Raw genomic sequence first — 13,157 nt, forward strand, 5'->3', positions numbered from 1 at the left:
ATACTTTCCATCAAGCGCAACGATCTCGTCAGGCACAAGTAGTGTCGGAAACAATGCTCCGGCATTAGGAAAACAATATAATGTGAAGGGACAATCGAGTTGAATTATTCTCTATTTCTATGCTAGACATGCATACGTATTAGTTTAGTTCAGATCTCGCAGGTTCAGCAACGAGGCAAAGATCTCTCAGTGTCAGCACTCCCCCCAATAGCCTACAACCACAAGCATGCAAACCACATCGTCACAACATCTCGTACAAACCTACTCATCCTCTACAACATGGCCTATTTTCCACACGGGACACTTAGAGGTGCGCAAGGCAGTGCCTCATCCCATGTGCGGGCCATGCTGTACTTCATATCAGGAGCTGCGCTTAGTCTTACATTATTACCTTGGGAAAACACTTGACAAAATCACGCACCAGGCTATGTATGTGATCATCCACAAGCCGACGCGTAAGGCGAGGCTGTCCTTCCATCGGAAAGAGACAACAAACGCAGTATCAAATTGCTACCTATTCAACAAAACGCTGCAAAGCCATACGGCAAAGTTAGGGAACGTAAAAGTATAGTTGGATGACCCGAAAACCATCAAACCAAAAAAAAAAAACTCTACGCCAACAGAATGCCGGTCTAGTGCTGTTTTTTTTTTCGTTATAACACACCAATCACTCACTCTCATACCGGCCACTCTGCAACATTTTATGCCGCTTCGCCTCCGGTTTGCTTCATATCAACAGGCTCGATGTCGGCACCCTTCTCGAGAGTGGCCTCGACCACAGGCTCGCCAGCAGTATTGGCCGCCAGGGTCTTGACAACCTCCTTCGGCGCCTCAGCCCCATCTTCAGCTTCCACAGCCTTGGGAACCTCAGCCTCGGCCACTTCCGCAGTCTCTGCAGCAGGTTCCGTAGTGGCGGGCACCTCGGGTGCTTCCGTCTTGGCCGAGACTTCAGGCTTGATCTCCTTGGTCTCTGCAGCCTCACTGGCGACCTCGGAAACCGGCTCCTTGATGGATTCTTCTTTGGAACCGTCGTCGACCTCTAGAACACCGCTATCGCCAATGCTCCAGCAGATTCTGAGAGGAGAGAATGAGAGTGTAGGTCCGGATTTGGCCTCAGCGGCTGCGGGAGCTGGGCTCTTGGCCGCCGGAGCCCTACGCTGGGGACCACGAGCACGACCTTTCCTAGCATCAGCGAGGGGCGCCTTCTCCTTCTCCTCAGCAACATCCGCCGCGGGGGGTTCTTCCTTCTTCGGAGCTGTGGGTCCCAACTGAAGGCGCTTGTTAAGGTCAGACAGGAAACCGGCCTGGAGCGCTGCAATCTTGCCTCCGGCAGGTTTGCCAGGAATAGCTGGCTTCTGCTTGGGGGTAGAGTCTTGCTCCTTGGAGTCGACGCCGGAAGGAAGGGTCTTGGTAGGGCGAGCAGGAATTTGAGGTTTTGACTTTTCCGAGACAGCCGGCTTAGCCTTATCCTCACTTGTCGAGTTCTGTTTTCTTGGCCGCTCAGGAATGGAAGGTGGTTCTGCGGTAGCGCTCGATTGTGAACCCTTCTTCTGCGGGCGTGCTGGCACAAACGGCTTTTCTACCGGGGACTCATCCCTTGGCTCAGGTGTGTCCACGATAGCCTCGTGCATGGCGCTTTCGGGCGTATCCTCCCAGACGTCGCGACTGGGAAATCGGTTCGACATGACTGGCCGAGCCTCTTCCTTGGCCTTCTGGACGGCGGCGGGCACTGGCTTCAACTGCTTCGCATCCACCCCACGGCCTTCCTGCTCTGCAAGTTCTTCTTGTCTGCGGGCAAACTCCAGAGCGGGGTTTTCTGTGGGAAGTTCGGAACGGCGTCTGGAGGAAGGTCGTTCTGATTCTGTGGGCTCCGGTGTCGAAACTTCGGCGGTGTAGTTGACGCTATCGGGGGCGTCCTCCCAGACGTCCTTGCTTGGGAACTTGTGACGAGGCTTCGAGCTGGCTGCCTCGGCCTCGGACTTCTTGGCCTCCGGGCGCTCCTCGTCGAAGAGTGGCTCGTACTCTTCAACATCCTCAAGTGGGGTGTGTACCAGATCGGTTTGTGACTGGTTGTTGTTGTAAATACTAGTGGGTCGACTTGTGGGACGGTTCGGCTTCTCCATCTCAAAGGCACTGCCGGAGCGCTCTGGTGGGGGCTCAACAGCGGGCTGGAGGTCGTATGGGTGGACGTCTCCTCCAGCCTCGTCTTCGGCCAGAATAGGTGCGTTGTACTTGTTCTCGTGTCCAGGATCGTGCGACACGAAGCTCCTGCGGCGGTTGTGAGATTCGTCGACATGGACGATACCGTCATCGCTTCCGGCGGCATTGTCCGGAGAAGACACGGAGACCTGAGGATGAGAATCCTTCGAAGGACTTTGAGGAGACTTGATGCGCTGAAGTTCAGGGGAGGAGATGCGAGAGGTGTACTCTGCAGAAGCCTGGTATCCAACTTCCTCGCTGGGGGTGCCAACATACGAAGCGGAGGTTCCTTTTCAAATTAGTGACTGCCTCTATACTCGTAGAGTTATGTTTGCACGACTTACCCATGCCAGAACCACGGCTGTGGGTCTCCTTGACAATCTTGTTCAGATCCGTGCTGCTCATGGCGTAGTCGTTCTGACGGTCGTGGAGTGAAGGCTTGCAATCCTTCTTCAGGAAATCTGGGTGCTTGTCGTACCAGGCCTTCTCAAACTTGTCGGTAGGCAAAGCCGTGCTGTGGCCATGAAGACCGTAGCTACCAGGAGGGAGCTCGTTGAAACCACGCGAGCTGTGCTTGCGGGAGTGGTTTCGCGGAGTTCCCGACCTCAGGCTCTCGGGGGCAGCGCCAGAACCAGGAGCGGGAGACGGGGCCTGGACATCACCCAAGTGGGGGTTCATGGGAACCCGCTGGCCAATCTCGGGGATGCCATGCTCCTCGTCGCCGTAGGCACTTTCTGACTTTTGAGACAGGGCACTCGAGCTGGCCTTCTTCCTGAGACTGCTGGGTCTGGTCTCGTCACTGCTGGGCTTGCCAATGCCAAAGGAGGCAGCCTTATCCGAATCGGTGCGGGTCACTGCCATAACTCTCTGCTTGGCACTCTGAGCCGGAACAGTGGGCTTGGGAGCGTGAAGCTTCAGATCTTCCGCAGCGAAGCGGGTGTGCTCAGGAGATGAAGGTGCCTTGGGAGGCGGCTTGACAAACCCATCGTTGATGGCATCGTATTCGTTACCCTCCTCACCAACGGAAGGCATAGACACGCTACCGGGGCGGTGATGAATAGGGTCGTGCGAAGAGAGGAAGCCGTTGCTCGGCGAGGAACGAGTAGCCTTGGGGCTCTTTGAAAAAGGGCTCTCGTTCAGCGGAGAGGGCGCATATCGATCGGGATTCGGGGAGACGGAGCGGTCGAAACGCTTAATGGGACGAGGAGGAATCTTGGGGAGAGACGAAGTGTTGGTGTTCTCCTCCTTATCCTGACTCCTAGAAGGTCGGGGAGGGATGACCGGCTGTTGTACTGATGCGGTAGACATTTTGACTGTGTGGTTTGTTCGAATACGTAGAAAAGAGAAATAGAACGACTCGCAGCCGAGTTGAAGATGATTGGGGGTGCTGCTGGGTGTAGTAGTCGGGGGTGGACGAGCTTTTGGTGTGGCCGCGACTAAGATGGCGGAACAAGTGATAGGGAGCCTGGAGAGCGCAGAAGCTGCAATTAGTACATGGATTTGAGGCGGTGTGTCAAAGCAAAGAGCAGAACGTGCTCCCTTCCCCCTTGTTCGGGCGGTTGGTGTGTATTCTGTAGCCGCCTTGTTTTCTAGTGTGGGTGGCAGCTGAAGGCGAGATAACAAGACTGGAGAAAGTGGAATAGGGTGAATTTGACAGGCAAAACAAGCCGGGCAGGGGCGGGGAGAGAAGACAAGACAAGACAAGACAAGCACCGGATGGACGACCGGAAGAATGCAGACTTGCTGGGAACAGCGGGTTTGAGTTTTGACGCTCAATCTTTGTTGATAAGGTACGTGATTTCCCGATGATAAGACGGTGTCATATCACGAGTAAGGTAAGGTACACGAGGGAGGCTTTTGCACCACAAGCAGGTAAAAGCCTCCAGAGAGCTCCATTACAGGAGACTCTCACACACCGAAAGATGGTGATAGCTGAGTCCGCCCCGGCTGAAAAAGCGCAAGGTGGGCCTGCCTGCCCTGTCCTTCCCCAACACCTGCATCAAGCAGGGCGATGGTTATGGTTTTGGTGATGGTGTGCTGACAATGTGCAGCAAAGTATTGGATGACCACTTGGAGGAGGAAGAGGAGGGTTGTGTGGGCGGAGGAGTAGGGATACCGGTTCGGAGTAGTAGCAGTAAACCAAGCTCAGCAAACCGGGGGAAGGGTTGTTGATTGCCGTATGGTGCGGGAGAGGAAGGGAGGGAAATCCGGTGGGAAACCAACAATGACGAGTGCGGTCTGGCAGGACGGAGTCCACTTACAGCTAAAGGTGAGAGATAAGAGATAAGGCGAATTGAGGTGGTGGGAGTGAGACCTCCAAGAGCTGGGCTATTTCGTGATGCGGTGTGGAATTGGTGTTATTGTAACGCTCGCGAGGTGAAGAGCAAGTGGAAGATGGTGAGAGAGTTGCTTTGTATGCTGAGTACACGCATTGAACAGATGATATGACGAGCAAATCCAGGGGGGTGAAGCAAGCAGGAGAAAAGTCACCTTGACCCTCGAGCTTTTATATTCTGGCTTGACGAAACCAGCTGGTTCGGTGACGGTGCTGCTGCCCTCTCTCAGCCAGTCACGAGCGACGTATTCCATGGCACCAAAGCAGGGATGCTCGATGCCGGTGCAGCGAGAACAAGCAGAAGAACATGTACGCAGTACACGAGTACCTCGAGTACCTGGCCGTCAAGTTGACGCTGTGCCGGCGATGCGCACTTTGGTGGCACTCTTTGCATTGAAAGCTGCAGGTTTGAGGGCTTGCTGTCATACAGTAAGTCTCCCCACAGCATTGGCACGGTGCTGAATGATCTGTTTTGGGGGAATCCACAGTACCCCGCCATTTGCCCACTAATGCATCATACGGCATGCGCTGGAGACTGAGGTGCTCACCTCGAATTGTAGTCTACTAGGTAAGTAAGTTGCAATAATCAAAGTCAAAGTCTTTTTCTTACCTTCCCACGAGGTCGTGTACTTGTACGGAATGTACGAATACCTACAATACCTCCCATCCAGCAAGGTACCTTTTCTCGTCTTCAACGTCAGGGGACGACCTTCCTCTCAATGATACGAACGTGGACCAGACAAAGCAACATCGCGTCCACGAAGCAGCTAGCTGATATGAGCAAGAGGTGAGTTGTTCTTTTCTGTCGACTCGCTTTGTTTGCTGTTACTTTCAGACAGGAACACTTCAACCGACTGCTCCAGGGCCAGCGGGAAGAAAGATGACCAGGAAACTCTCCATCATCCCACCCCCAATCGATCGATCGAACCCAGTAGTGTACCTTTCCAACCAACATCCACGTCTATTCTTATTGTCGCTGCCACTCTGAGAGAGAGGCGTCAGAGGCTCAATTGAGTGTGAAGATCCCAGCACAGGACAGCACCAATTGCCTTCAAACCAGTCTACAGACCTGATTGAGATTCAACGACTCGCCAAATTCGCCGGCCGTCCGCAAACCCGCTTCCAAGGATTCCGAGGCACTCAACTACAAATAGCACCAAAAGACGGGGAAAGGGGAAAACACAAAAAAAAGGGCACTGTGACTGTGGATTCCCTCGGCCGTCACCTGCCAGCGCCTCGACCAGATCAAACGTGCTCTGCTTCCCATTTGTGTGCGCTCGCGTCAGCGTCGAAATCTAGAATCAGCAACGCGAAACCCATCTCGTCCCGAGTCACCTGCGCCCTGGGAATGTCCATCTGGGACACGGGGGGTTCCTTCGTTCCAGTCTTCCAACAGTCACGACTTGGCGCAACGTTTACGCACATCCGGCCACCTTGCATTCTTCTTCACCACGTTCTAATTTCAGAATCACTCTCTGTACGACCTAGGACCACACACATCAAAAATCAACAACATTGCTTCCCCTGGCTGCTAAAACGTCCAGAGGCAACAAAGACATGGCCAGCTTCCCGTCCTCTTGACAAGTCGACCCTGGACTCATCCAGCGGCGGGCAGGGTAGCCGGTCCCAGGATACCCACCGTGGCCCTCGCCCATAGTGGACGGCATCTCCACAGGGCGTCGTCTGGTCCAAGGTCGAGCCCGCCTGCGCCCCAATCGAAACTGTCCACTGAGAAAAGTTCGAAAAGTCACCCGCTGACCATGGCCACCGACCCCCCAGGCGTCCAGCCTCAGGCGGGCCAGACCCGAGAGCAGGTACCTTCTCGATTTCGTCAAGTACCTTTGCCAGGAACCGGATGCGTGAACCGGGAAGAGAGGCCCAGCAAGATACCTGGACCTTACCGGGACCATATTGCGTCTTTGGCTACCAACACAACAAGTCTACAGTGCGCCTCGACTCGCCCTAGAAGCCTTGGACCTCTTCCCGACCCCGAGAGTCCAGTGTCATTGTCTCCCAAGACCAGCCCCACCTCCCAGACCACGAGATGCTGCAAGCTCTGCATGGAAACGGCACCGGCCTGCAGCTGGCCAGACGACGGTGCCTCGTCCGTTTGGATCTCGATACAACATTTCCCACACAAACACACACGCACAAGAGAGGGAGCCGTTTTGGACAGCCCTGCCATTGGAGCATCGTGATCCCTCGCAATACTCTCTCACTGTCTCTCTGTTCAGTCTGTGGTTCCTATACTAGCTTACCCTGTATTGCACCACACGGTTATTCTCTGAAATACGTACTCATCTCTCACCGCAACAACCAGAGACATGATCCATTTAATTGGATTTTACGGCTTCTCGGACTGTGGCTGCGGGCGCTTGTCCATGACCATCACTTGGATCTAAACGGCACCGCCTCTCGGGCTTCCATCTCTGGCAACTCGGAAGCATCTGGACGGGCGCCGGAGCGCATGCGGGCATGCTCGAGGGATTTTCTCGGAGCGGCATTTCTCAATTGCCTTGGTCCTCGGGCCATTAACAAATGCCTCTCCTATAATCGCTTAAACATTGAGTTGTGTCGGACGCTGTCTCCGACGGCCTCTGACGGCCGCTGTCACGGTCTTGGCTCCCTCCCACCGTTCGCGCTCAGCCTGGCTCTTTTTTCCAAGACGGACAGAACGTTCCCCTTTCCGTCAGCATTACGGATGTCTTTCAACTGACGACATCCCAAGTGGAGGTCCTTCCGTCAGACTGTCACAGAGAATTGGAACCACCGCAGACGGCTCCGTTATCCAGCAATGCACTGTCATTATTAACCGTCAACTGGAGACGGGAAGAGCCCCATTATTTGACGATCGGTCCACGAGTGTCCCTGGAAAATGCTCCAGCACCTGGCTGGCTTTCTTCGGATGATGACAGTTGCTGGAACACCCCGGGCGAGAGGCGGGACCGGGAAACCGATCGTCTCAAAACAAGCTCCAAGCAAAGGTGATTCCCGAGGTTTCTTCGAAGATTCGAGGAAAAACAAAAGTTGAGCTGGCCCGGCCGGGAAAATCCCACTCCTTGTGCCAGCTTCGCGACTGAGGTTCTTCTGGATAAGCCAAACCCTTCCTTCATCCTCGCAGGACCCTTGTGGGGAGGAAAACGGGGAAACACATCGTCACGGTCAATCAGGGCCAGAAGCTCCGTTCAACCTTCTTGCATCTTCACTGTGCCGTTCGTTTCGCCTAGAGCTGGACCACGGCTTTTTTAGCAGCTCCGTCTTCCCACGGCGCTGCTGCTGGATGACGCCATGGAGTGCGTTGCCGTCCTTAACTTCTTGGTCTCTACCTCATTGAACTTGCGAACAGGTTCATTGCCAGTGATGCGGTGGTGATAGTATAAGGGCCCTCGACTTTTGGCAAACTTACTCGAATTCTATTGCTAAATTCACCAGCTATTTCATCTCTCGGCGTCGTACGGATGGATGCTGCTATCTCCCATCAACCGAACGCCATCGTCCCCAAAAATGGAAGGCCAGAGAGAGTCTGTACTCGGTAGCACAGCAGGTATCCACAAAGCTAACCGTTCACCATGTTAGACTCCCCGCGCAGAAAAAAAGATGACGAGGCATACGTCAATATCCGGGGTTTCACAGGATACGTTCAGAAACAGAAAAGGAAAAAAAAAAAAAAAAAAAAAAAGTAAAAAAAAAACTTGAACATTCACCCATACACTAGGCAGTTCGCGACTAGAAACATGAGGGGCAGATTCCGGCCATGCCCCCCCTCCGGCTCCAAGCCTCCGTCATGAACTATCCAGCTCGTCCAATTGGGTCAAACCCCCAAACGGCGGTCATGGTTTCATGGTCACGCTTCACGATGTGCGTGATGTCCCTCTGCATGAGAAGTAGCTCTTTTGCTGCTCACCTTAGCTCCGAGGCCTGCGAGCTATTACCCGGCTGGCTTCCCCCTCCCCCCGCCACCGGCACCACTAGTGCCATTTTCTTTCGATCGTCACCGTTGACTTGCTTCGCAAGCTAGCTGTGGTTCAAAGCTATGGCGACTGAACAAATCCAATGCTAGGAAGCTTGCGCAACATCACTTGTTAGCTGTGAGCTGGCAAGCTTGATGCCGATCCTCTTCTGCCGTACTCCAATCTGGAGCGGTACACGTGCATGAAGGCAGTCGGACGACTCGACTCTACTCAATGCGCACGAGAGCGAACCATCAAAAGTTTCAAGAAAGCTCCGAAACAGAAAATCCAGTGCAATGAAGAAAGCTATCATAACCTCCGGAGCTTCTAAGAACCAAAAGCGCAATCCGAAGTCGTACACGCAAAGCCTGAGCTTGTCCCGGGACGCCGAGTTTCCTTTCCGAATATGCCGGTCGTTGCATATCAAAACACACCAGTCTCCGCGTTGCCCTCTGCAACCTCTCATAACCCATTGCGCTTCACGCGCCAAGTGGCCTATCACGGAGCCTCGATACTCGCAATTGTATACACTCCACAACCCTTTCGTCCCCCCATTTTGTTCGTGCTTCCAGGCACTGGATATCATTCAGGTTGCCTATACTTGTTCAGCTGTCGTTACAGGCGCCGGCGCTCCTTCGTCCGGCGCTCCTGATCTGGGCACCTCGTTGCCCCGACATTCTAATTGCTGATTCTTCTCCTAGACAATCATCTGGGCAACACCCTGGCCACCAAGCGTCTTGCTGCCGACAAAGGCCTGGCCCTTGACGGCGGCGAGAAGGTAGCAGATGGCCGTCAGCGACAGGAACACACCAGCGGCGATCAGACTGCTGGTGACAATGATGGTGCTGAGGAACTGAATGACAGCCATGCCGGCGTAGGCGCCGGCGCGCATGTAGTTGGTCGAGATCTTGCGGATGAAGCCATCGAACGTGGCCGAGGTAGGGCAGATTCGGAGCAACAGAGGGACCTCAATGAAGAGGATCACCAGCGCAGAGGCCCTAGAGGTTTACGTTAGAACGGAGCTCCGGCATAGAGCGGAGGGAGCGTAGGGGGTCTTACAGGGCGAGCGCGCAGAAGATGATGAGAAGGAGATGGATGGTAAAGATGTTGGCGATGCCCAGTGCTAAGCACAAGATCATCGACAAGACACCCAGCCTGCATTGATTCTCGAGTCAGCCATTATGCCTCGCAAAGTGTATTGCGCCGAAACAAGCTCTCCTAGAGAGGTTTTCTGCAATCGCAGCCTGCCACGGGGAGTATTCATCTCGGATCGTGTCCCCGCAGACGGGCAATCGAAGGGGGAACATTGCGCGAGGGAGCGAGGGATGATGGGCTGAGCAGGGGAGCTCTTACCATTGGCCGTAAATGCCTGTGGTGACAGGTTAGCATCAAGTTCAAATTTGCGAAAGACAGCGCCAGGCGCGCGAAACCATTTAGAAAATAACTTACTGAAGTTTCTGGTCGCGAATTCCTCCTTGAGCGTCATCTTGGCGGTAGTGTGGTGTGGTTTGCGGTGGTAACGTTTTTCTTTTTAGGTTGGCGTACGTGGACTTTCTGAGCTATTGTGGAGATGGTCCGAATTCCAGCTCACGGAGATGGGATCGATAGCACGGGAGCAAAGGGAGATCGGATTGTGGTAGGATCGGTGAATTGATTGACTTCTTTTGATGTGGATGTAGACCCGTCGTCTGGCGAGAATCGAGCTCTCTGGATTGCTGGATTGTTGGTTTTCGAGGTTTGAAGGTGGAGTGGTTGGGTGAGGTGAGGTGAGGTTAGGTGAAGTGTTGTTGTCAGCTTTCCCCGGGGCGGCGCGGCCAAGAGAAGAGGAAGCGTCGTACGTAGCCTCTTTTGCCGAATTTGAGGCTTGGACTTGGCCCAGCGGGCTGAGGTAGGTAGGTACGGAGTAAGGTACGCAGTAGGTGGTTGCTGGTAGGTGGCAGGTCCCTGGGGCGCCCCCGTTTGGACCAGTCAGATTTGGTGTACAGCTGCTGCGGTGTGGGTTGGGGCCTGGCTGGGTGTGCCGGTTGGTGGTGCTGCGGCTTCCTTGGGACCTTGGGACCTTGGGGCGTGAGATCTTTTGGCGCTCGCTTTCTGGGAGGAACTTTCCAAGTTTCCAGGGGTCGCAGGCGCGCGGGCGAGCAGAGGGAGAAAACAGGGTTCTTTCTGTTTCTTGTCTGCGGGAAGGGGTCTTTTTTGGTACCTCTCTCTCTCACACACACTTTGAACAGATGCTCAGGTTCTCAACAGCTGGATTGAGACAAGAGAAGTATTCGACGGATTCGAAATTCCCAACGGTCAGGGACGAGACGGGGGCCAGGTATTGTGATTGGTTTCCCTTTCCCTATCTTGCTCTCACTGTCTGCGAGGTGGTTGAAAGCGAGAGCAGGGGCCTTTTTGCGTAGGGATACTGTTCTCTTGCAGTTGAATGTACGGTAAGATGAGGTGCCTGTTTTTTGATCGTGCAGCCTGCCACTCTTGATAAGGTTCTCGTTTACAAGGCAACACGAGATGAGTAGACTCGAGAGCCGTGTTTGGCTGCTACTGAGACTATTATCCCTTTTCTTCGTCTTGTATCTTCAGCAAATGTCAGTCTTGTGTTCTCTAGTGTCCCGTGCCCGGTTTTCTGAATCTGTGCTGCTGTTCCTGTTCAACCCTCAAAGAAGACCAGCAGAAACAGGCGAACAGCCTTGTTCCTCACTTTCTGTTGCGCGCAAAGTGAAGGGTGCCCCTCGCCAGGCTATGACCCTGCGGTGGAACCAGTGAGGAAGAAATGTCACTGGTCGCTTCAGGAGAGAAGGGGGAGACAGAGAGAAGAAAAAGATGGGATCGAGTGTAAGAGGTTTATGAAACAACGTCCTGACACTTTCCGGGCCCGGGGGGCACAGGAGGAGGAGGGACCTGAAAATGCACGGCCGATCTACCGGGTACCACTACTCCAAAGGGTTTGTCTGTGTGCTCATCCGACACCCGTGCTCCGTACCTCTTGAGTAGCAACCCCGTTTTTGTTTTGTTCGGTTCTGGTCGGTTGGTTATATTTGGGGATGGGGGTTTGCTTAAGACGACGTTGGCGGGTTGGGTCGACTTCTTGTTTCGACTTATCGTGACGCTTTCTACTACCACCTAGAATTCGATTCTTGTGGTTGAGGTATTTTCTTTGCGATAGTTGATCGTAATACGACGAGAGTTTGATGATTTTGCAGACTGCAAGTTACGGTAATCAAAGCGTATTGAACCCTCAGGGCCTCAAACAATGGTTTTCTTCTACCATTTATCCGATGCCACCACCTCCACTACCCCTTTGATCCGCTTTATACCAGTTTGAGCTGTTCAGGCAGCTGTTATTCTCTCCTTAGTCGCAATGAGATTGCTGCGAATACGATGGACGTCGTACACGCGTCGTGGAGTGGTAGAGAGACGGGGCGACGTGAGCCTACGTGGACTCTGTCAAAGCCTCCCTCGGGTTCCGGCTGGGGCGGTTTACATCACCAATACCGGCTTCTGATTCGTTCATTACCCAGGTGCCTGGAATGGCTACATTTTGAACTCTCGAGAATGGGACTGCCTTCCTAACCATTTGTATACTCAGGCGACACCATGTGCTCACACAGTCAGAAGCGGAAACAGCACGACGGCGACTCATGATTCCCTAGTCCAGCTATTCATCCATCACGCCTGCCCAAGCCCCTCCAGCTCCTTAATCACGGCATCACGCTTCTTCCTATTCTCCTCAGAGGTAAGCTCCTCGACGTGATTCCCATACGTCCACCACACCCCGTCCCTCTCATTCTTTCCCTCGTCGGCGTCCTCCCAGTCACACATCTCGGACCACCCGACATTCGAGATGTCGAGGTTGCACCAATCCAGGTAGGCCGACGTCCACGGCGTCCGGAACTTGTTGAACCCTTCCGGGTACGTCAGCGGCTCCGCGTCCCAGTCGATGGCCCGCTGGCACAGGATCACGGTCCGGTCCTCGACGCTCTTGTCGTCGAGCACGAGGAAGAGGCTCAAGTTGTTGGGGCCCTGCTGCTTGCCGTACGCCGAGTCTTCTTCTTTGCCCCTCGCGAGGACCGCGGCCTCGACTTCTTCGAGGGAGCAGCCTTCCCATTCATTGGGAGGCAACTCTTGCAGTGGCGGCTTTGTGGATTCTGCGTCTAGCGGGAGGGGTTCCGACTTTGAGGTGACGAGGGTGAAGCAGTCCCAGGTGTCGTCTTCGCCGTACTCCCAGTCCCGGATGGTGAGGAGGAAGCGGTTGATGAGTTTGACGTCGGCGTTTTTGGCCGTCACGAAGACGAAAGAGCACCGTGACATTTTGTCTGTGACCCTGTAGATGCTATTTTGAAGGCAATGTTACTCCTGCCAAATTGTTTTCTGTTCTTGGATGTGCATTCTTATTTGCATCTACGTGTCTGACAATTCCTGCCCGCTTGGGTATAATCCTCTGACATCACATTTCAAGCTAAGCAGGCAGACATCAGGCAGCCAGTCAGCCCTTGGGACGAACTTGGGAGGGGATTTGTTTCTTTGCCGATCTCTGTAGGCTGCCGGAGGGCCGTATCCGCCACCGCCTCCCGTCAAAACAAAATCTCATGGCATTGACACCTCCGGCTCACCCATGCACATCCGGAGTCGACAGGGTCCCCATCGGACCCGGGGGCCGGTGAAGCCTACGCCTC

General features: G+C 54.1%; 3 protein-coding genes across 3 annotated transcripts; all 3 read right to left on the minus strand.

Moving 5' to 3' along the window:
• Positions 1-106: 106 nt before the first annotated feature.
• HER10_EVM0010417 (uncharacterized protein) lies at positions 107-4,662 on the minus strand. The gene is made up of 2 exons (XM_035479877.1): positions 2,544-4,662; positions 107-2,488 (listed from the first exon to the last, which is right to left on the minus strand). Exons 1-2 carry the CDS (start codon positions 3,505-3,507, stop codon positions 702-704), a joined length of 2,751 nt encoding a protein of 916 aa, XP_035334330.1. The 5' UTR covers positions 3,508-4,662; the 3' UTR covers positions 107-701.
• A 4,519-nt stretch (positions 4,663-9,181) lies between these two features.
• On the minus strand, positions 9,182-11,142 carry HER10_EVM0012635 (golgi apparatus membrane protein TVP18; the record flags this gene model as incomplete). Its single annotated transcript, XM_035482028.1, has 2 exons — positions 9,544-11,142; positions 9,182-9,482 (listed from the first exon to the last, which is right to left on the minus strand). The coding sequence occupies exons 1-2, from the start codon at positions 9,621-9,623 to the stop codon at positions 9,182-9,184; spliced, it is 381 nt and encodes a 126-aa protein (XP_035334489.1). The 5' UTR covers positions 9,624-11,142.
• Positions 11,143-12,016: 874 nt separating this feature from the next.
• HER10_EVM0007788 (uncharacterized protein) lies at positions 12,017-12,846 on the minus strand. Its single transcript, XM_035477333.1, has one exon. The coding sequence runs from the start codon at positions 12,790-12,792 to the stop codon at positions 12,151-12,153; it is 642 nt and encodes a 213-aa protein (XP_035334141.1). The 5' UTR covers positions 12,793-12,846; the 3' UTR covers positions 12,017-12,150.
• Between the last annotated feature and the right edge of the window lie 311 nt (positions 12,847-13,157).

The sequence above is a fragment of the Colletotrichum scovillei genome (genome assembly GCF_011075155.1).
Source record: "Colletotrichum scovillei strain TJNH1 chromosome Unknown Contig00005, whole genome shotgun sequence".
Lineage (NCBI taxonomy): Eukaryota > Fungi > Ascomycota > Sordariomycetes > Glomerellales > Glomerellaceae > Colletotrichum > Colletotrichum scovillei.

Excerpts from the sequence above, each read along its gene's own strand:
- HER10_EVM0010417 (XM_035479877.1), bottom strand. The coding sequence starts at position 3,507 with ATGTCTACCGCATCAGTACAACAGCCGGTCATCCCTCCCCGACCTTCT. Across the intron at positions 2,489-2,543 it reads CAGCCGTGGTTCTGGCATGG|GAACCTCCGCTTCGTATGTT; the intron begins GTAAGTCGTGCA and ends TAATTTGAAAAG.
- HER10_EVM0007788 (XM_035477333.1), bottom strand. The coding sequence starts at position 12,792 with ATGTCACGGTGCTCTTTCGTCTTCGTGACGGCCAAAAACGCCGACGTC.